At 41.2% G+C, this 23,891-nt stretch overlaps 1 protein-coding gene across 1 annotated transcript in view; it reads right to left on the reverse strand.

Annotated features, from left to right (window-relative positions):
• ppp2r5b (protein phosphatase 2, regulatory subunit B', beta) overlaps positions 1-23,891 on the reverse strand; it is a 49,562-nt gene that overhangs the window by 11,846 nt on the left and 13,825 nt on the right. Inside the window, exons 2-7 of the mRNA XM_040012256.1 lie at positions 11,880-12,076; positions 8,271-8,372; positions 7,689-7,781; positions 7,207-7,337; positions 5,315-5,374; positions 1,957-2,065 (exon numbers count right to left, since the gene is read on the reverse strand). Of these exons, the coding sequence (XP_039868190.1) occupies positions 1,957-2,065; positions 5,315-5,374; positions 7,207-7,337; positions 7,689-7,781; positions 8,271-8,372; positions 11,880-12,076 (692 nt within the window). The remainder of the gene's footprint in view (positions 1-1,956; positions 2,066-5,314; positions 5,375-7,206; positions 7,338-7,688; positions 7,782-8,270; positions 8,373-11,879; positions 12,077-23,891) is intronic.

Consider the following 23,891-nt stretch of genomic DNA (forward strand, 5'->3'; position numbering starts at 1 on the left):
AGTTAATATTTGGTATGACCACCTTGATTCTTAAACACTTACCTGTGAGGTAAGCTTTCTTGTAATAATTTCTTTAAGTAGTCTTAAGGAATAATTCTCCAGTTTTCCTGAAGGGGACTGAAAGATCTGTTCTGTTCTCTGTCAAGATGATCTCACACTGCTCTATGTTGAGGTTTGGGCTCTGGGGAGGCCAATCCACGACTGACGGTGCTTCACTACTCATAACATTAGTCGTCTCCGTCCTTTTCTCTCCCCACACGCCACTGCCATTCTTGTTCATAGCCTGGTCACTTCCCGGATCGACTACTCCAACTCTCTTCTTTTTGGTCTTAGTCAGAAATCTCTCCATAAGCTTCAACGTGACCTGAACTCTGCTGCCCGTATTATCACCAGGACCCCTTCTATGCACCACATCACCCGTGTTCTGCAGCAGCTTCATTGGCTTCCGGTTAAATACCGCATCAATTTCAAGATACTTTTGTATACATTCAAGGCTATCCATCATCTCTCGCCTTCATACCTCTCTGACCTGGTTCAGATCACCATTCCCGCTCGGTGTCTCTCTTTCCATCCCTTCCCCTCGGCTAGCCACCACGGGGCGCAGGGCTTTCTGTCGCTCTGCCCCCCGCCTTTGGAACTCCCTTCCTCCTGAGATGAGAAACATTGCTTCCCTTTCTCTTTTTAAGGCCAGACTCAAAACTCACCTGTTCACAAAAGCCTATTCCACATAAGCTTTTCCATCCTGCTATTTTAATTAATTTTATTTAATTGCTCCATGTTTTATCCTTATAAATTTGTAAATTGTTATGTTTGTTGTTGTTGTTGCTTGTCTCTATTCTGCTGTGTACAGTGTCCTTGAATGTTTTGAAAGGTGCTTTATTATATAAAATGTATTATTACTGTGTTTTTCCTGTCCAAGTAGGTTTTTTCACTGCATGGGGAGTTTGTTTGAGATCACTGTCAGGCTGAATAATTAAGTCTTTTTCAATCACGCACTTTCCAGATGGTATTGCATGATGCCTCTAAATCTGACAGAACTTTTCTATGTTCATAATTTGATCAGTTTTGACAAGTTTTCCAATACTCCTGACTTAAATGCAGCCCCAAACCACGACAGAGCCTCCATCATGTTTTACAGATAGCTATATCTCTCAGGTCCTGTGCGAGGTCTTTGCTTTTTTGCTAATTTTATCTTAAGACATGAATTTTATACACTGCTCATCTACTATAAATAGTTTTCAGGCCTGCCACTTCTTCTTTTCCCCACGACTTACCCACTTCCTCAATTTTTCCAAAGATATACTCTTCGGGAATCACCTTGATGGTGAAAAAATGCTATTTTTTGCATGTCAAACTGGGTTATCTGTGTGAGTTTCCATAGATTCAGCTCAAGAAATGGGAGCAAATTATGTGTTTTACGAAAGGCTGCTAGTACCAGAATCAGAATCAGAGTACTTTATTAATCCCAGAGGAAATGATGTGGTCACATTTGCTCCAAGACAGTAAGAACAGTAACTAACTAAACTAAATTAATTAATACAATATATTAAGAAGTTACAAAATATAACAAAATAGCTCTAATTATAAATATCCCAGTATATTACAGTAACAAAGTATCTAAAGAATCCTCTAAAATGGACTGAAACTGAGTGAAGGCAGGTATTTTTGCTTGAAAATGTAACAAATACAAGCAAAGTACACATAAGGACACAGGAAAGTACGGCTGCAAGGAACATCAGTCATTCAAACACATACTCTCCTCTTCATTCGGATGTAATTAGGGCATCAAACGACATCAAAAAATGTGACTGCATTCGTGGTGATAAATGGGTGTCCAAAACTGTTTCCCATGGTACATAAAATCAAAAGAAGCTGACGACAGGGCTAAGCTTTGTTAAAGAGTCTAACGTTAAAGCACAAATATAAACTGGTAGTGAGGGTAGGATAGTCACCGACCTGCGCGTGGAAGATGGAAAGGGACTTTGCCGTGTGTAGCGGGATGAGGACCCGAACCAGGAACTGCTTATGTTCAGACTTCAGCGGCAGGGCGAAGCCGTTTATGATGCTGGAACAGAGGAGATGAGAAGGCAGTTAAAAGTGACCGTCGTTTCTCGGGGGTATGTGGGGGGTTTTTTTATGACAAAAAGCACATGTACGCCTTTTACTTAAGTCATCCTGTTTAAAAATCAGCACCACAACCCTCCAACTTTAAGGCCACCTGTCCAAAAACATCCCGGTCACCTGTTACCAAACGCAATCTTCTAACGAACACGTTTCAATCAATGAATGGTGCGAATGGTAATATTTATTTACACCACAGCATCATGTGTTGCTTCAAAAAAGAAAAAACCCTCCTCTGAGTCACACATGTGTACGCCTGTGCATTCATCTGTGCTCTCAGACTCTATTTTCGTACTGTGTCCGTTTCCGAGTGACTGGACGAGCGCGTGGTCTGCTCTGTTCACAGCTGCACCGGCTGCCCACAGAGAGAAAAGTATGAGCAGCAGAAGAGTGGGAACTAAACTTGGAAAGTGCGACGCTCATTTAGCTGTAAAACGAGCCGCCCGTCAGTTTTTTTCACGGGCGATTCATGTGTTTGTCTGCATCAGTCCGTCCGTCTGTCTTCATTTCTAATAGCGCTGTTGTCAGTTTAACAGAGGAGTCCTTCAGTAATATCTCCCTCCTGCTGTTCCTCTAATCTGTCTCTCTGCTTCCTTTCTCACCCTCTTTCTGAACGCCTCCCCGTCTCCTCTATCTATGCACCGCATCCTCTCTCACCCATCTCTCTCCCGCACTCTCCATGTGTGGGAGGAGCTATAAATACCTCTGTTACCACCAACATGAATACAAACCTCTCTCTCCTCTCCTGCTCCCTCCCCTCCCTCCTTCCTCCACTTCTGACTCACTGTTCACTCACTCGTCCCCTCTCCGGCTCCATCTATCCCTCCATTCCTCCTTTTTCCCTCACCTTGGACTCGTCCTCTCCCTCGCCTTCCTCGAGCCGCCACTTGTTTCCGAGATCGCCTCACTATTGTTAAGAGCTGAAAAGTTACAGTTGGTCTCTTATGGCAGGAAAAAAAAAACACTCTCAGTCTGGATACATCCTTCTTTTTAACTCCTAAGTATAACATCAGACAAGGAAAGACAAACACACAGGGCAGAGGCTAGACTCCATTAGCCGAAATTCCCCTGAGAGGGATTAATATTTATTGTTTCTGATACTGATTTGTTTGCGTTCTTATTGCTTATTCCTTCTTTGGGTTGTTGTCTTAGTCTTTCCATTTCTAAGTTATCATTAGCACATCTGTTTATCTGCTCTGGCTACAGACTTAAAACACGGATGCAGCTTCACAGCGAGGCTTCACTATCCGACATCAAGAAGCTGATGTGCATTTTTTACTCCCTGTCTGTGACTTTAAACTTGTGCCTTTGTGGGTTTCTCTGCCTTAGACTTACTAGAGTGCCCTTGTTAGTATAACAAGACCATTAGGCTACCGCTATATAGCCTGCTAAAAAGCTAGGTTGTTATGTAGCTTTAGATTATATGTCAGCATCAAACCAGAACATCAGTAGCATTGCAACTCATCAGCTCACAGGTTACTTCACAACAGTTTGAGTGAAGACTCATTATGCGATGACTGTTTGCGAGGATGCTGTTCTTTTGCACTGTAGACAGATGGGCGCCTTGCCATCACATTAGCTCATCTGTACTTTAGCCGGATGAGCTAAAAACATTAAGCTAACTTAATTCAGACTTTTCTCTGGAGTCTGTTCTGTTTTAAAATGGCTTTCGTGGCTACAGAAGAGGATTATGGTCAGAATTCCCCCAAATATTTTTTTCAGTGGCCCTAATCCTCATCAGTGCAAAATTGATATAATGCTAAGTACTCATCTAAGCTACTAAGCATCTAAGCTAATCTACTGGAAGCAGTACATCTACTTAAATCCAGAACTATTTTTGTGTCTCCTGCAGATAACAAATTTAGGGTTTTTTTGAGTGAAAGCAATATGACTGGAAATTTTTATTTGTTGCTAGCCAACAATACTAATAGTAGCTCTTTCTTTGGTGCTAATTCTAAAGTTACAACCCCTTCAGCTAATTAACAACAGAGCAATAAATAGATGTATACAAATAAATAAAACAGCTAGAACTAATATCTGCAAATATGTAAACATGTGGATAAAATATTATTACTATATTATTGCTATTATTATTATTATTGTGCACTGAACAGTCTTACAGGAGCTGGTATAAAGGACCTCCAGAGGTACTCAGTCTTGCACCTTGGTGCAATCAGTCTTTGACAGAAGGTGCTACTGTGCTATTACTCTATAACTACCAGCGCATGGAGTGGGTGTTGATCATAACTGATTTGAGAGCATTCTTCTCATGGCCACCTGCTGGACTGTCTCAAGATCAGAACCGACCACTGAGCCGGCTTTCTCGATAAGTTTGTCTACTCTGCCCCTGTCACAGGGGAAAGGTGTCCGCACCAGCAGACCACAGCAAAAACAGAGCACTGGCCACCCCTGTATGACACTTTGTCCCAAGAGTGGGCAGATGTTGCTTGACCTTAGTGTCTTTAGGAAATAAAGTCTATTGCTAAATATTATTGCTTAGAATATCAAATGTAACCATAACGGGTCCACAGGTGTTGATAAAGAGGCTTTTTTCCCCCCATCTTGGACAAAGCCAGGCTATCGCTTTCTCTTTAACCTAGTCTGATATGCTAGGCTAACCACAAGCCCAGCAGCTACCACGAAGACACGGTGTTGATAGTAGTTTTTTATATCTCACAATGACAGCATGCACATTTCACTGATTCGTCCATTCTTGCTCCTGGTTGTTTACATGTGAGGCTCAACATAAGAAACGCGTGTTTGTTTATCAGTTTGCCTTTCTTCTTCGCTGCCTCTTCATTTCTGTCTTCCTCATATTTTCCCTCACAAAAGAAGGCAAGAAATTAAACAAACCTGTGAGTCATATTTCGTTTATATCTTTAACCCCCACCTCCTCCCGCTTCTCTCCTTTCTGCACCATCGCCCACCTCACCCCTTTACTCATTCCCCTCCCTTGCTTACTCTCATTTCCCTTGCCGTCACCCTGGGTTGTCTTTACTTGATAAGAAAGAAGGAAAAATAAAAATGCATATTGTTTTATGTGCCGTGCAGATGCAGCAGCGGCTGTGCTTTGTAACCAGTTTTTGGTGCCGGCTGTCTCATAAACAGGAACAGCTGGCATGTATAGAGTATATGTGTGTGTGTGCAGCACAGCAGCAGCGTATAGTTCAAACGTGTGCTTTTGCAGACAAACCTGCCGAGGATTTCCAACAGTTCCGCAACTCCATTGAAGTGCTCAGTTTCATATATGAACCTGAAGGTCAGAGACAGGACACACACAGGCAAAAGCACTATTAAATCAAGCTACAGCTGATAGTTAAACAACACTAAAAACAGGAATTGGATAAACATTAAATAAACAGTTTTATCTTCCTGTAAAATGACCTGTGCGTGCATGAAAGTTGCTAGTATTCACAAATTTCCTATCAAACCATGTCTGAAGCACACCTCCGTGACATTCACAGTTCCAGTGAAGTTTATACACATTTTAGCTGAAACTACATTCAGCAAAAGGAAAAAATGAAAAGCAAGAAGCGCCTTCACTGAGGCAGCTCACTCTCTGGGCAGTATCACTATTTAAAAGAAAAGTATTGCATTTTGTTTTCTTTGTTCTCTTTTAACATAGTTTTTAACGTACTTTAAAAAGTTTGTAGTGCAGAAAAAAGAAGAGCAAAGTGCAGGCTTGTTAAACCTATTTTAATATTTTCAATTCAATTTTATTTTATTTTATTTATATCGCACAAAATCACAACAAGCAGTCACCTCAAAGCACTTTATATTGTAAGGTAAAGACCCTACAATGATACAGAAACACTGGTGACAGTGGGAATGACAAACTCCCTTTTAACAGGAAGAAGCCTTTGGGACAACCAGCCATCTGCCACGACTAGTTAGGTTTGAGGGACACAAGACAAAAGACATGCAAATACTTCAAATAATTTTGAGTATAATAATGTTTTTGTTATAGTTACATTTTATAATTAAAGATTATTATATTTATACTGTCTTAAAAACCCATCCTGGGGAATCTTGAAAGAAAGGCTCATATAACAGTATCATTCAGTATCAAATGTTACCAACACAAACAAAGGCAGTAGAATTTAAAACATAGTTTTAATGGTAAAAGACATTCTATGAAGTAATTTACTGTTTAGAATGACCACATATCATTTCCTGTATACCTATATGATGCCAGTACAAACAACGGCAATAAGAAACATATTTTTAAATAGCTCTGTAGAGCGTTATTATCGCTTTGACTTTCAGATCAATCGATCGACCTTGAAGGACAGGTCAGAGAGGTCATGTGTGACGTGATGTTTTAAATGTTTACACAGTACTTTCTACGTGTCGACAATCAACATCACACTTGTAAGAATCATAGTTTCCAAGTTTTACATCTTTTTGTCAATTTTGAACCAATATAATCTTCTATAATCATCTTCACGACTGATTGATCAATCAGTGATTTAGGACACATGTAGGATGAACATTCAGTGAGCTGAACACATTCATGTTGTGTTTGTAGGAGAAAGAATACAACTGATTAAAGATTAAAGCTAGATTTGACCTTTTTGCTACAACACTAGTTACATTAACAGTCCTGTTTTCACTCTTAATAATCTCCTTTATAAACTAAAGGTTCTAGTACAACAAAAATACCAAGCAGACACTACAATTAAGGAACTGCTGCAGGATCCAAAAGATCTTTTCGTTTCTTTCTGAATTAACACAGCATGCAAACCCCTGTAAGGGCTTGGCAAAGTAGAGCCAAACCAATAAACCAAGTTTGTTCTTGCAGAAGAGCAATAGCTCCTTTGGAGCTCAGACTATAACCTCAATTAGAGATACAAAGAGCCAGCATTTGACAAGTATTCTCACAAGGTGCATGCTGGTTTAAAGTACTAACTCTGAGGTCATTTTGTGGCTGTAGCATAATTATCATTTATGCAGGATAGATGCACAAAACGTGGTTTCTGAGCCCGCTCCCCTTCCTGCTCATCGTCTTTGACTGTCATGTGATGTTGAATTATTCGTTTTTAAATCATGACCATGGGTTGGGTGGAGGTTTGGTGTAGCTTGTACCTGAGGAAGATGTTGTTGATCTGTTTGCGGATGTAGGCTCGGAGGCCCAGCAGTTTTCCGTAGACGCGGTGCAGGATGGTCTTTAGGTACTCCCTCTCCCTCGGGTCCTCGCTGTCAAACAACTCCAGGAGCTACTCACACACAGACACACACACACACACACATTTGCTATGAATGAAAGTCTGCACCTGTGAGTACTGCGCTCTAATTCTGACCTCCTCACTCTTACAATTAAGTCTCTCAAACTTCAGCTTCTGGAGAAAAATCAAACATTTGTACCAAATGCAGCAGGATGAATATTACAATAACAGTTAACGACACATTAAACATAAAAAAAGTCAATTTTTAATACATGCACTGAGAGGTCATAGTTGATGAAATTTGAGAAGTACAGCTGCATGTTTAAGAGAAGGGCTTCATTTCTTTACACCTTCAAAGCTTTGGTTTTGCATCTTTCCAGAAGACGAAGAGGAAAGGATTACCTGTAAGACAAACTTCTGGTCCACGTAGCGTTTGGCCATGGAGGGCTGGAAGTCCGGGCTCTCCAGGAAACGCAGAAAGAACTCATACACCAGCTGAAAGAGGAACAAACACCACAACATTACACAACATTTGGCGTGTCTGTGTTTTTATCTTCAGTGGATAGTGTGGCATCCAAAATGTCAAACTATTCTTTCAAAGACACACACGCATTTTGACTCATCTCTTCCTGAAGATGCTGTAAAGTGACTGTACATCATGTCTAAATGTCATCTGGGTAAACATCGAGTCTATGCAGGATTTGTGGGGTTTTTTGCAGGATTTGCATTTGTTATTGATGCTGGCTAAACTCATAATGTGTTGGCATAAAACTTGAGCCAACATTTAAATGATCTGAATGAGGTAAACACTCAACACAGCATTAAAAGCAATTTAACCCCACTGTGAGAGAATTAACAGTGCTAAAGGCATATTTTGCCTGAACTGTGCTTTTTTTCCCATTACACCTTCATGTTAACTTAGATGAAGTCTTGTAAATCTCCAGCAACACGTGACTGCATGTCACACGGATGTATGGCGTGTACCTGCAGGTGTGGCCAGGAGGCTTCCAGTGTCGGCTCATCTTCCTCAGGGTCAAACTCTGGATTCTCGCTGGGTGGAAGAGTCCTGAAGATATTTACCGAGATCTGGAAAAAAAATCATAAACGCAGGCAAGGAGAAGGAGGTAGTGTGAAGTAGAGAGACAGGAAGTAGAAAAGATGAAAATGCAAAGGGAGGAGGAAGAAGAAAAAGAGATTAGTGAAGAATAAATAATGCATTCTCGCCAATTGTGGATTTAATGGGCAATAATTCAGAGATGAAAGCAGGCGATGAATCGTTTTTAATACTCTATCGCATAATGGACGTGGCAGCCTTGTTACCTTCAGTAATCACCTGCAGTTTGAGGACGTTTGTGTCACTTTAACTCTCGGAAAAGTCGCTGCAACAATGAAACAATTCTCCTTCCGATGGAACGTTTCCAGGAGTAAAGCTGTTGTGTTTGGTGGGTGTCTGTGATAATCTTTTATGTCAACTGACATCTACTTAGCAAGCGTGAAGACGTTTTGGGATGAGGGAAAAACGTCTTTCTGTGGTTTATGTTATCAGTTTCCAAGCAACTTCCACTACCGCTGGTCACACTTGAACATCTGAAGGTTTAACTCACCCTGTCGTTACTTGCTCATTTTAAAGCGCTGTGTGAATCTTGGATAGGCCGAAATCATCTAACCTGTTCATTTTTCCATCTCACTATCTTTAAGATTGTTTATCTGCTGCAACTTTTCCTACTGTGCATCTCCAAACCCTTGACTATCAAAGAGGTCCAGAACATCAAAGTATCTTAAATTCGCACATTTCATTTTAAGCTTGATTAAATTACTATTTAAAAAGCATAAACACTTTTTATTTGGGTGAGCACACACAGCCGCAATCATTCGGTGCACTGCTCGTTCGACAGCTGTCCAGATGTTGATCATCAACAGAGGGAAAACCATAGATGATGATCGGTAACAGGACTGTTGCTCAGACAGACAGTGTGATAGAAAAAGGTCTGCAAGCAACAACGGTGACCTCAGCTTTGAGAGGATTGTCAAGAAAACTCGACAGAAGAACTTGAGAGATTCATGAGGGGTGGGCTGACACATGAAGAGTGAGCACGCATAGATGTCTTCAGGAAAGCAGAACCAGAGACATCATCAGAAGCGTCTTGTGTGGACTAAAGAGAAAAAGAACTGGACTGCTGCATTACACACTGTATTTTAGTTGGAAATCAGCATCCTAGAGTTTGGAGGAAGAGTGGAGAGGCTCAGAATCCAAGGTGTTAGAAGACCAGTGTGAAGTTTCCACAGTCTGTGATGATTTGGGCTGTCATGTCATCTGCTGATATTGGTGATGGTGGCGTTTTTGTTTTTTACAAGTCCAAAGTCAACACAGCATCTGCCAGGAGGTTCCAGAGCACTTCATGCTTTCTTTTGCTGACCACAGCACTTAACTACTACTAATGGTTTACCGCGTCTGTTATTACTGAGCTTGATTGGCGAGCCCACTCCTTAACCCCACAGAGAACCTATGGGGTATTGTCAAGAGAACCAAAAATGCAGATGAGCTAAAGGTCACTATCAAAGCAGCAGTAACACCTCATCAGTGCTGATCTGCTCCATGCCACAGCACAATGACGCAGTTATTTATAGGAAAAGAGAAACAAAAACGTCACGAGTGCATAAATGAACCGACTTTCTTTCTTGGCAATCGCATTATTTCCATGATGCATACGTGTTGACATCACTGTGAGGACGTTAGCATGACTTTAACCTGGGTAATAACTGGGTAATAACACAGCATCAAAGAGAGTCTAGCTCGACTTAAGACTCTTAGGTTTGCAAAGCGTAGCAAACCTAGCCTCGCGTTTTTTTCTTGGCATGTTTCTCCTACGCTGCTTTCATTCCATAATGCTGCACTTGGCTTTAAGAGTTTGATTTCTAAGCTTTTTTAAGTTCATTCACTTTCCTTCCACCCCCATCCTCTGTCCTATCAGCATTTTCGCATCCTCTGGGTATAGCACCTCTATCTACTGCTGGCTTTCTTTTCCTGTTTCAGACCCTCCTTTCTCTCCTCCTCTCTTTATCCTCTGGGATCTCCAGAGTCCACACTTTCACTCCACTCTTTCTTCCTTTCTTTTCCATCTCTCACACTCTCTCTCTCACCATCTGTGCAGCCGATTGCTCTTTAGCACCTTTGTAAGCATTCTACTTTTCTCTCCCATCCTCCCTTTTTATTTATCTATCTATCTATCCCTCGCTCATCACCTTTGTTTATCTCCCATGGTAACTCCACCGGAGATCCTCCATTGGATACCACACTGACTAGCTTCTCTTTATTTTCCCCACAGCTTGGGATGGGCATCCAGGTGTTTGACAGGGACTGACTCACAGGTGAAAATGTCTTTCCGGCCTTCTAGATCTCTTCTCCCTTCAAGTATCAGGCTGTCGATTCATTCGTCCACCCACCACTGTTTGTCACTGTCCATTCCCAAAATATTCCTGGTTTGGTTTTTGGATAGTGAATATTGGAGAATATTGCCTTGTACCTGAGGTCTCTTTTTTAACCCTTCCATTACTGTTTTAGTGCTTTTTAAAGCGCACTAATTTTCCACCTCTCTATTCTTAAACTGTACTACTGTAACTTTGTATTAATCACATTTTTTTCTTTATCTTCACCCCTGCCTCAGTCCAGCCCCTCAATTCATAGTTCGTCTGAAACAGGCTGTTTTAGGTCCTTTCTCCCAGCTTTCTTCTGATTGACTGCCCCTCAGAAGCACAAGATTTTCACGGATGTTTGGAGCTTTTACTTTTTGTGGGCATAGCCACAGCGCCAGAGCATCTAAAACCTGAGCTTCAAGCTCACAGGGATTTGTATACATGCTATCCTCATGCTTAACATGAACATTTACCACTGGAACCAGGATTTCTGCCAGTGTGTTGCAAGTCTAAGAAAGCTACCAGTATTTTTTTTGGCAAAAGAAAGAACCTTTACATTAGATAATGTATCCTCCAAGCCCACATTTACTGTTAAGTATTTTCACACATAAACAAAAGCTAGAATAAACAAGGGGATTAAATAACCAGCAGAATAACAGTTTTACTAGTTACGCTGCTATCCAACCACTTGTCTCCACTAATGATGTTTCAAGAGATAAATCGTTCACTGCTGTATGTAAATGATGTTATATATATTTTATGCTGACATCTGTACACATCTGTTGTTATGCTGGAAATGGGAAATAAATAAATTCCCTGGTGTCTTTGTGTTCCTACATCTCTTCATTGTGCAGAGCTGCATATACACAGTGCTGATTTCTGTCTGCGTCACTGCACAATTAACCAGTAAGCAAAAGGGGCGTGCCACATTAATGCTGTTCAATATTTAACTGTACTCGGAGTGCTTTAAGTTAAGTACTATGTACGAAGTGATGACCCTTGTTTTAAGGGATTTTCATAAGATCAAAGAAAAACAGTAACCATGTTTCCAAACGAATAAAAATTAGAGGAACATTTGTGCATTCTTTCAGTTATCTATGAGCTATGATCTTTATCTTTGGGCTGGAATTGTTTGCACTGGTGCATCATTTTAACCCCTAACCTCCCCTCCTACTGTACCATCTTTATAGCCTCCGGGTAGAGAGGCTCTATGAGGACTCCTCTGCTCGTGGCCACGCTCTCCACCAGCTCGTTGAGCGCCGCACGTTTGATCTCCTTCCCTTTCAGGTCAGCCACGCAGTCCAGGAAATCAAACAGCACGCAGCACTGCTGCAGCTTCTTACAGAACAGGTCGTGCAGCTCTGCCACCGGGGCGTCTGGACAATTGAGAGGTAGGAAGAAAGAGAGAAAGCAAAACGTCAGACACGGAGGTTAAACGAAAAAATGCTCCCCTGTGTGTAGAGCGTAACGCAGGAAGCTGGGGTTTATGTATTGTTTGGCGAGGATCCTCTCTAAAAGCTATTGAGGGATAGAGAATATTACTCTACAAACACATCTGTACACACCCACGCATACACACACGACTGTCCACACACACACCTTCCTCCAGAGGGCTGTGTTGTATCTCACTCCTATTACCTGTCACATTCATTCCTTAGACCAGTTTGTCACGATGAAACTACCTGCTGCTGGTCGTCACGTTGAAATCTCATGCCTCCAAAAACTCCACTTTTCACAGAAAAAGAGAAAGCGCCTGATGCATTTGGATTACTGAAGCCCTAACTCATACAATGAGTTTTAAATTGATTCCACAGGCCTGGGGAGGTGGGGAGGTGGGGTGCAGAGGTGCGAAACTCAATGCAGCCTGTAAAGCTTTATGCAAAAGAAATAAAAACATTAAATCCACACAGAAAATAGAGAGCTGCAGGGTTTGACAGCTGCCCAATGGGAATGCTTGGTTTCTTTTTATGAGTAACCAGATGATTGATGACTCAATAGCTAAAAATAGCAGCAAAAAATCCACATCTAAGTGAGATGTACGAGAGGCTTGCACTGAAAGATAATAAACAAATCCATACGGAGAAAAATTATGTTAAAAAAACTAGAGCAAAATACTAAAACAACTCCTCTGTGCTAACATGCTAACAGCAACAATGTAAAAATGCGAAGGTGTCATAGGATGTTCATGTAATGGTTTTGGACTTTGGGTGTATTCAATTCCTGTCATTTCTTGTTTCATGATGTAACCCCCGACTGTCAAGCAATATTTGTAGTTTTTTCTCCGTGTTCTTTGTTGAATGTGCTGACCTCCTGCACGTGTATGACTTCATCCTCAATTAAAGACTTAAATATGAAAACTTTTTACTCCAGAGTTTGCATCCACTTTTTTGACTACATTTGATTACAGTCAATTTAGTTTTGTCACAACAATATTTCTTTCAAAGCAATTTATATTGTAAGGTAGAAGCTTTACAGTAAAACTGAGAAAAGCCCAACAATCAGATGACTGTCTGTGAGCAAGCATTTGGCAACAGTGGGAAGGAAAAACTCCCATTCAACAGGAAGAACCTCCGCCTCAGGGAGGGGCAGCAACATTTTTAAAAAATCCAACTAAACCAGCAGCTAAAATTTTAAAGTCTAAGGAGCTTGGAAGAAAAAGCGTCTGGACTTCTTTAAGTTGCTTGAAGACGGTTCACCTCTCATCTGAGAAGCTTCTTCAGCTCAAAGGTCAAATGGTGGAGAGTCCCAGATCATCCCGGCCCTTCTGGCCTCACAAAATCACATGATAGGGTGAGGCTATGTTTCACAATGAGTTCACCCAAAACCTTGGCTGATTGTGACCCACACCTGTTCTCACACCTTGGCTCTTTTGGGGGGGGACACTCTCATAGGGCTTAAATCTGGGACTCTCCGCCATTTGACCTTAGAACTGAAGAAGCTTCTCGGATGAGAGGTGAAACGTCTTCAAGCAACTTAAAGAAGTCCAGACGCTTTTCTTTCCAAGCTCCTCAGACTACGATGACCTGGATGACAGAACCTTCACAGACCTAAAACTTTAAAAATAACTAAGTACAGATATACTGGTCAGCTGACCAGAGACCAGAATCGGATGATTTTCGGCATGCTAAGAGAAAAGTAATTAATGCATCTGTAAACTGGTGTAAAATTACCATACTTAAAAACATATGGCATTTAATTGCATTTAACTGAACTGGTGTATACTGGTTACTCCGTATCCTTTCAGTCTGATATGTCCCATTAATCTCCCTCTGTCAGAGGAAAAAAATACAGCTTACCAGTGGCTGGGAAACAGTCTAGACTAACTGTGTTCGAAGGTTCGCACACTCACACACACAGCGGGAGTGGATTAATTTTAACCCTTCTTAACCCCCAGGTGGGAAGCACAGGAGGGATATGGGAGTGCTGACTAGAGCTCTTCCAAGCCCCAGACCCCTCACCTATTGTGGGCACACCACAGCCATCTGCTGCCTTTGGCACAGAGCTTCACAAGGATAGACGAGGACTGCCCTTCGCTTGAGGTGTGAGAACATGCTCTGTCGAGTCCGTTTTATTTCATCGTTTGTGCCCTTCTGTGTTTTCCATACGGTAATATCTCAGTCACGAGATCAGTGACCCAGGTTATCCGAATTAGCACTTTGGGGTTAGGATCAAGGTCACGTCTTGTTTCTGCTCCATGAGTAATCATTCCATCAAGCTCTTCATTCTGATGTTTCTACAACCTTCTTGCCTTCCATAAACACTAATGGTTGCAGTTGGGGCTTGCATCCACTAAGCTGCACTGAGTGGTCAATTTGTTCTTGAATTGGAGCCATTTCTCTGTGACTGGACAAACGTGTGAAAGCCAAGTTCGCACAATCTTCTGACTATTTGCGATGGGGAAAAAAGCGAGTGTGAAAAGTCCATGGGTGAACTACTTCTTCTGACAACTCGGAGAACAAATGCGAGTCTAAAAGTACAAACATTTTCATGTCGTTGACGTGAAGACGTGTCCCACCGCTCCACTTTTCCTCGCTCCTTCCTAATCTACCACCCCCTGTCCTTCCCATCTTTCCAATCTTCTCTTCTGACTCCTCAAAGGTCCACACCCCTGTTTTTTCTCCGTCCTCTCCCAACCTCTCCTCCCTTTCTGCTCTTCCTCTGTAGGCCGACTGTGAAGGTGAAATCTAATCCGTTTTTAATGGAGAGTAATTGTATGAAGATGTACCGTGCGGGACTGAGAGGAGGAAGGGAAAAAAACGAACACAGCAAGGTGAAAAGAAAAGGAAATGAAAAACTGCGTTTGTGCGCTCGTGCAGACAGGCAACGAGGACGGGAGGTGAGAAAAAGAGAGGAAGGATGAAGGGAATAAAGGGACTCGGTGGGTCGTGTGAGAGCAAGTGTGGGAGAGAGCAAACCAAAGAGCCGAGAAGAGAGGGGAAGTGTAGGGAGATGACAGCCCCAGACGGAGCGGCTGATGTCACCCCGACATGCCGCTTACAGGTTGACGGTGGTTAGATTTAGAAAAAGAATTTACAAGGATACAAATTGAATACACAATGAGACGGCAGACGGATCAAACTGAGGCGATAATGAGCGCGTTTCAGTTTTTTGCAGGTCACTGCAGACTCGCTTATTCAAAGCAGCTTTAATATCATGTCAGTGAAGCCATTAGAATATCAACTAAGGATCTTAATCACACTGAGTCACTTGTGACTGAGCTATTTTCATGTTTTCTGACAATCCAAATTGGCCGTGCTCTGACTGTAACACCGCTGCCATTAAAAGCAAGCGGTTACATTTTATTTTTCGATTTAGTGCGTCTGTATTAGCTCAGGACATCCATCATCGACGTGGCACACACAGACACACACACCAGCGTTACATCAGCAGCACACGAATATAAAAGCACGTAAAATACAAACACCCTTTCCCTTAAAAATATTCCCAGCTACACTCATGTATTAGAGCCGGTAAGCTATCAGTATTCAAAAACTGCTTTTCTAATACTTTTTTTTGCTGCTGGTCTTCGTACGGCTGCAAAGAGAACAATTTTTTTCAGACATGAGAAGAATAATTGATCAGTTTGGTCTTTTGAACTTCTTTAGTTTTCCTTTATATGTAACGTTCTCAGCTTTAAGCTTTTTGCTTTGGTTTAACCTCATTTCCAGCGATAGGCTGGTATTTTCAGGGGAAACGGATCTAAATCCTGCTGAACACTGCCTGCCCATGACCAAAGAGTGAACAAAGTAGGCCACTTTGCAAATAAAGACCCAAACGTTTGTCTTGGGAGAGGTTGGAGGCCAAAACAGAGGCAAAAGGAGAGTGAATATTTGTGTTGCATTTGTCAGGTGCACAAAAACATGTCCCCAGGGTCATAAATGCAAATGTAAACGCTAATGTAATCAGGCCACTGCGAGCAAACCCACATTAACTTTAGAAAGTAAGCTGCTTCCAAATGGCAAATTAATATATTACTATACAACATCTTGTTGATTTTTATTATTTAATCCATGAATTAAAGTTTTAGAGTTCAGGCCGCAATATGCTGTCAGGACAGATTCGACGCACCGTAGCTTGGTAATTTTAAAAAGATTAAAAGTGTGTTGAAGATGTTGATGCCGAGCATGTATATTGTTTACATCTACCCTAAAGACAGGGACTGTCACCCTGAAAAAAAAACATTTCCACTAAGATAGAAATGTTACATCATAGGACGAAGATGTTCACGTTAAAAATTCTGAAGGTGCAAAAGGAGTTGAAGGTATGAAAAAAGCAATTAAGTTAGAAAGTTTTAACAATAGCTGAACTACAGTGATCAAGAGTTTATGTTCGGTTTAGGGAAGAAAATTAAATTAATAAAGAAGCAGTGCGCAGTTTATGGGATTAAAGCTCACATATAATGTGAGAATGAAAATTAGGATCATTTTACATTTTACTGATACACAGAAGTTCATTTGCACATAAACTGAAAGTCTTAAATAGCTGCCTCAAACATCTGGGCCACTATACCAAAATACGACCATTTATACAAAAGAAAGACACAATTACAAAATACAGAGATCTTTATGTGCCGAGCGGATCGCTTTTTCTCCTCAAATGCATTTTTATCCAAATCAGAGCAGCATCTTTGTGAGGTTTTTCCATCGGGAAATCAAAGAAAAGTTACTGTTGTCCACTCAAACCTGTGTGTATTATTTATTAAAGCCTAAAGAGTTAGAGTAATTAAACTGTTCTTTCTGCAGGTCAAAACACTGTTTTTATATTAAAAAATACCGATTTATAAATTCATATGATACAGTTTCATTTCATGTCTAAAACATTCAGGTTCACACAGTGGCGCTGATGTTATGATTTTTTCTTGTTGCTAAAAAACCACCTAAATAGGCTTGTGTCAAGTGCTGTTGTCATGCATCTTGTCATGTAGAGTTAAAAGCTAAATTCCTGATACAATTCAGCATCATTACAAAGCTCTCACTGTGCAATGTGGGAAGGCAACGTGTCATAAAAATATAGTTTCATTAGTTATTATTAATCTTAGGCTCTCTTCCACAGTTTGTTTTTGTCTTCCTCCCCTCACACCCCCAACTGGTTGTGGCAGATGGCTGCCCCACCCTGAGCCCGGTGCTGCCGGAGGTTTCTTCCTGTTAAAAGGGAGTTTATCCTTCCCACTGCCACCAAGCTCGTGCTCAAAGGGGATTGTCTATCCCCTTTGGCTTCTTTATATATATAAAGGCAACTCTTGTTGTGATTTGGAATTGAAGTTTAATTAAACAGAAAAAAAAGGAATCTCCTCAAAGGTGCTCGATCCGGAGTCAACACTGCATTTGTTGGGCTCTAATTTTATCATCATTATGGAATCACATGTTAACAGTTGTAAATATGTGTTGTGCATCAGCAGCAGGATGGTGATTGTGTATCAGATGTTTACCATGAACGAACGCATGACCTGAACAGATCTGGTCATGAAGCCCACAGGCACGGATGATGTTTTAGCGAAGCTGAGCCATTTTCCTTTAAAAAGGGTTTGCTGACCATAAGAGAAATCTCCAGCATCTGCTTTCCACACAGAGAGGAGAAACGCTCGGTGGCTGATTAAGAAAAGATGATGGACCACGGAGAAGGAACAGACAGAATGTGACGTAGAGTAAAAATGTGAGAGGAGGGTAGGGCTGATTTGGTAACGGGAGCATTAAAATGTAAGACTGAGCAGCGCCGCAACACCATCAAAACACAAACACTCACATACCCCCAGCTGCATGCGACTAAATATAGTCCTGCTGGAGAGCGACACGGAAAAGAAGGAAGAAGAATCTGGGGAGGAAACAGGAGAGAGGAGAGGGGAGCGGTACAGGGTTAAAAGATGACATCATCCCCTTCCTCCTCATCCTTCTGCTTCTGTCTCGCTCATCTATCCATCGATAGGTTCCTCCCTTCATTTTTCTCCTCTGGTCCCTCTCTTCACTCATTCATTTCCCTTCCCTCCCCATCTCTCTGATGTTTTTTTTTTAAATAAGCAAGTACAGCTCTGCTCTTTAAATAAGAGTCATTCTGTAAGGGGCTGAGTGTGTGACACAGAGAGACGGCAAGAGAGGAGGACAGCTTCTGTTTTAGCTACCATGCAAGCCGCCTCTGCAGCCCTGTCATTAAGCGCACATGCTCAATGCACAGATAAAGTGACGCAGAGAGGAAGATAGGATGGGGAGGGAAGGGAAGAGGGGGGGGGCAGAAAGAGGTAGAGGGAGATAAAGCAGAGAATGGCACAGTTATAAATAGTAGAAGGAAGCTACAGCAGCTATCAGAGCTGAGACACCATGCAGTGTGTAAAAGTCCGGGCGGTATAAATATCACCTTAAGGGGTTTAGGTGACGTGCTTTAAGTCCATCTCTAAATAATCTAATCCTCCTGAAACACACGATCTGTGCACATCGTGGCAAACTGTCAGGGAAACATGTGCAACATGTATCTTGCTCATATAAACAGCATGATTAGGAAGATTAATGAGAAGCGAGGGTTGCGATGTGCGATTAGACGTCCCCCGTTTTATGCGTTTTCAATAAGACTGAAGTGTAAACAACAATTTACCTCCCAGGGAAGCTCAGGACCAGTGATCCTGGTGCTTTAAATTAGAGCAGGAAATACTTGGAAGTTGTCATTTGGTGACGGTACTGAGAATTGGTAATGAGACCAGCTGGGTATTAGCATATAAGATGTAAATAGTGTTGTATGTACAGACTGTTAGAGGCAATCGAGCCTATACTGGCAAACAGAAATGGTTAAAAAAAATGTGGTGTTTTGGGGGTTTTTTTGCTCTTATTATATTCCTCCAAGTCAGCTCAGATATCAGAACCGCTTTTCATGAAATTTGGTGGCATAAATGTGGTGGAAGGGTATTCCAGACGTCTGTTCTACAGTTTCTCCATCAGGTGTCCGAACTACCTCAGCTGGGTCCTTACAGTCTCCGCTCTAATTCATCCCAAAGGTTTTTCTATCAGGCCGAGGTCAGGACTGTGTACTGGTGCGCAGTCACAAAGTTGGGAGCAGGAAACTGTCCAAAATGTCTTGGTATGCTGAAGCATTAACAGTTCCTTTCACTGGAACAAAGGGGTCGAACCCAACACCATAATCCCTCCTCCTCCAAACTTGGCGCAAAGCAGTTAGACAAGTACCGTTTCTCCTGGCAACCGCCAAACCCAGACTCGATTGTCACACGGAGAAGCGTGATTCACCACTTCAGGGAACACTTCTCTGCTGAGTCCAGTGGTGACGTGTTTTACACCACTGCATCCGACATTTTGGATTGCATTTGCTTGTCCATGGAAACCCATTCCACCAAGCTCCCTATTCACTGTTCTTGAGCTAACCTGAAGGCCACATTAAGTTTGGGGTACCATTGGGTTTCTTAATTTTTGTAATTATCAGAATGATATGAAAGCTTTAAAAAGTTAATCAGATTTGTGCAAATGATCTTATTTAGTTTATGATCTGCTTTTCAGGGAAATTGTACAAATCGTAGCATTAAATAAATGAATATATGAAATCGCTATTCAAACTTCCAGACTGCACTTGAGCTAATCAAGACTGTGACTGATTGTCACAAGTGTAAGTGGTAAGAGTACGTTTTGGGGGGGCAGTGTAATTAATGTAGTGCTTATTTTCTGTCATATGTATTCTATATTGTTATTGTTCTGTATTGTAATGAATTCAAGCTATCTTCTTGAGGCAAAAGCTCAGGCTCCAAGGTGCTCTAAACTCTCAGTTTTAGACATTTTTTACTAGTCCTGGGTCCACATGACATCACTGAGAGAGGATATTCCTAATATGGTCATCTGGTCAGGTAAAAGTGGATTATTCTGAACTGTGAATCATGCAAAGCTACTCTAGTTGAGTCTGAGAACAAAAATAGTGAGCTTGACATGAATATTAAAGGTCTTATTTAAGATAAAGTGAGATGTTTTGTATCCAGGAAACCAAACAGACTATTTATGGTGTTGTTCAGCTAAAACACCATGAAGAAACATGATTGTACCCTACAAAGACTGACATGATCTTTAGGCAAGCTGATTTTGTCATCATCGTGGTCTGAATTTTTAAAAGTTATGCAGGATGTTTGAAAGGTCAAAATAAAATTTACTATAAACTTTAGAAAGGATTGGTCTTGTGGCTTTTAAGAAAGTGACAATTATCTCTTTTTTTCCTATTTTTAGGTCAAATCATCGCTAGGACCTTCTGAGTGCCAAAAAACAAGACAAAATCATATTTATGTATCAGTAATTTCTGATCGTGCATGCTAAAGTAAAACAAAAAAACGAGGTTGAAGTGAAGCTTGTTACTGAATAACAATGACGCCGACAGCCACATCTGAAGTCCTGCGCTCCAAATCGGCATTATATTTTAATAGCGGCGGATATCAAAACGCGCAGCGAGTCTTTATGCCGTACTCAGCCATTCTCTGTGTGACAAAGGCTGTGAAAGAAACCTCTGTCATGGCAAAAGATTAAGTAGCGCGCTAAGCCCATCTTTAAATAATCCAATGTTACTAATAATACACTTTTCCACCACAAAGCATAATGAACAGAGACCGACTGGGTGTTCAGACCGCGTGTTCACATCTGTTGTCTGTGATTTATTTATTTTTTGTTGCTTTGGTCATTACCTACGATCAGATTAGTCGCCATCAGGAAATGGATTTCTCATAAGGATCAATAAGAAACAAGCTATTTGAGCTGCCAAGCATCGCCACTCGTCTCCTTTCTTAAAGTCCACACTGGCGTTGACAGCAGAGCGACTTTCAAAGATGTTGAAATTCTCCTTCCGAAACAGAATATTTGCTGTGAGAGATGTAAACACAAATTGGAGACGGTTAGTAAACAAATATGGGAGAAGGTTATCCCAGCTGGAGACATCCTCAACATTTGATTAGCAGCTTTCTGCGCTGCTGTTGCTGCTGCTTTTCACAAACAGGGAAATGTGATAAATGAAAAAAATCTCACATTTCTTGTCCTTGATTTAGGCCGAGCATGATTTTTTTTTTTAAAGCTGCTTGTGATTCATTGCAAACTGGGAGCAAGCTCCTTGCAGCGTATTTATTTTCCTGCTTTTAATATCTCACCCTTCTAAGAGCATTTTCCTCAAAATGACCGTGCACGGCTCGGCCAGGATTTGATGACTCTTTGTTGGCCTTGCTTTGCACGTGTGCATATTTAAAAGCGAAGCACCCACAAAGGTTGAAACTTGCAGTGATTCAATCAGAGAGCTTATTTACCCGAGCATCGCTGTATTCCTTTAAGGATCCACTGTTTTTTCAGTGACACTGCAGCGCGCGTGCTTATTGCATTGCTGGCCGTTTCATTACATCCTCTCCCCTGCAATATCCTTTTTTTTATTTTATTTTATTTTTTATCTCTACCGTCTCTCCTCCTCCACCTGCCAGCTTAATGCTCAGTCATTTCCTCTCTCCTCATCCACTCCATTTCTTTCATCATCCCCCTCACTTTCTCCCCCCCACGCTCCCTCTTAATTGATCTTAGACAGTCAGAGAGAGCAAAAACTACTCCATGCCTGCTGTAACCCAATACCAAGGCCCATCCAGCTGGCCCTAACACACACACACAGAGAAAGAGAGAGTCATTCAATCGCCCACATGCAATCTGTGTGAGAAGGTGAATGTTTTACAGTAAACAGCACATTTAAAACAGAGCCTTCTGTACATTCATTATTTTAATGTGGACAAACACACAGCCCAGACAAGATAAAACACAAACATGTGAACACGGGGGCTGCTCATGTGGGGTTATGATACGCTGCACAGACAATATTTCCCTCGTTGACAGATACAGTATGTAACCCTAAAAAAATGAGAGTAGTGAGGAAAATGAAATACACAAGGATAACTTTAAATACTTAAACATGTGCTTTTTTTAGGGGAAATGGAAAATGTGGAGATTCAGAGGTACAGCCGGATAAAGTGCACCTCGGCTTAGCTCTTTGAGCTAGCACAGCATTCACTGGTGTGGCTAATATTAGCTAATATTTGTAAACCTTATAGATACTGTAAATATTATTGAATTATGGACATGTTTGGTTAAGTGTCTCTACTCTATGACTCCTCTGCCATAGTTTTATTCCACAGGTTAGTACATTTTGCCTTGTTAGCATTAGCCATCAATGGACTAGCAGAGCACCACTGATGTATATAAACACTCATCATGACCATGAACGTCACGGTAATTTGGGGCTTTTGAGGATTTTTTTTAACTGATTATACAGCAGACACCTTTGATGACTAAAAAAACAAGAAGTGAGTGCAGAAGTCTGAATTTTAAATTAAATGTTCTCTAATCTACAGGAGTTTAATCAAAAGTTTAAAGTTTGAATACAGAATCAAATAGATAACTTTAATTAGATGATTTTGGTAGCCATCTGATCTTCTTGCGGATTGGTGGAGTTCATTTATTTTGTTGGTTCCCTGTCACGGACCAAGCTTTTAAACAAATTTTCAAGATTGCTGAGATCAGAATTTTGGACGGCCATTCCAGATGCCTGATGGGCAAAGTGAAGATTCAAGAGTCATTAGTCTAAACAATTGTCTACCTCTGTACCAAGATCTGGAAGAAGACCCAAAATGTCACTTAAAATGTGAAGGAGTTGGTTCCTTGGGAGCAACTCAGGAACCATCAAGTTTCCAGTTCATGCCATGAACTGGAAACTGCTACAACACCAGCTTCACTGTCCATGGTGAAGCACACTTTATATCACCTGACCAAGAATGAAGCCAGTGCTCCAAAATCCAATGCCAAATGCATTCTGGAGAAAGTCTGATGGTAAGATGAGACAAAAAATTTTGAAGGGGTGAAGCTGAAGCTTTTAAACTTTAAGACTTAAGTACTAACCAAGCATGATTGTGGTAGCATGCTCTGGGGCTGTTGGCTACCAGTGGTATTTGTACATCGCACAAAGTGGATAGAATAGTGAAGGAGGACTGCCTTCAGATTGTTGGCTCAAGCTAGGATACAATCGGGTGTTCCAACAGAACAATGATCACAAACACACATTAATGCTGGTTTTGAAACAGATAAATCAAGCTAACATTAAGCTTCTGGAATGGACGTCCTAAATTCAACTCAAATCTATTCAAAATTTGATTTAAAGCCAGTTCTGTGCCAGGAAACCAGAAGATTTAAATGATCTCCACCAGTTCTACCAACAACAATGATCACATATCCAGCCAGAGTGCCACAAAGCATCGAGTTGGTCCAGCTGCAACAGGTGAGTGATTTTAACCATATATCAGTGGGGGTGCATGTATACATTTAATCCTGTATGGATTAGAGAAAATTCAAATTTGTGTGCCGATTCTATTTTTTTTCCAATTCACTAAAGATGGGCGCTGTACGTTGCACCCTGGAAAAAGAAAAGTTCATCATGAAAATATTAAAAACCCAAAACTGCTATGACGATCACGCCCCTGATGAGTGTATGTTAACTTGTGACCACAACTGCAGATGCTGCCTTCAGGCTTGTGAGATGCAGAAGGTACGACCTCTTTCTATTAAAAAAAATACTTTGTGATGCTTTGTGACGTTACAGTAAGAAAAATGAAAAGCAGCCAGCAGACCAGTGAGTGCTACTTCACAGGTGCCAATATTATTATGACATTTGATCAGCTATATCAAAACAATAAATCCTTTTTAA

Source organism: Simochromis diagramma, unplaced genomic scaffold (assembly GCF_900408965.1).
Source record: "Simochromis diagramma unplaced genomic scaffold, fSimDia1.1 OVJJ01000604.1, whole genome shotgun sequence".
NCBI lineage: Eukaryota > Metazoa > Chordata > Actinopteri > Cichliformes > Cichlidae > Simochromis > Simochromis diagramma.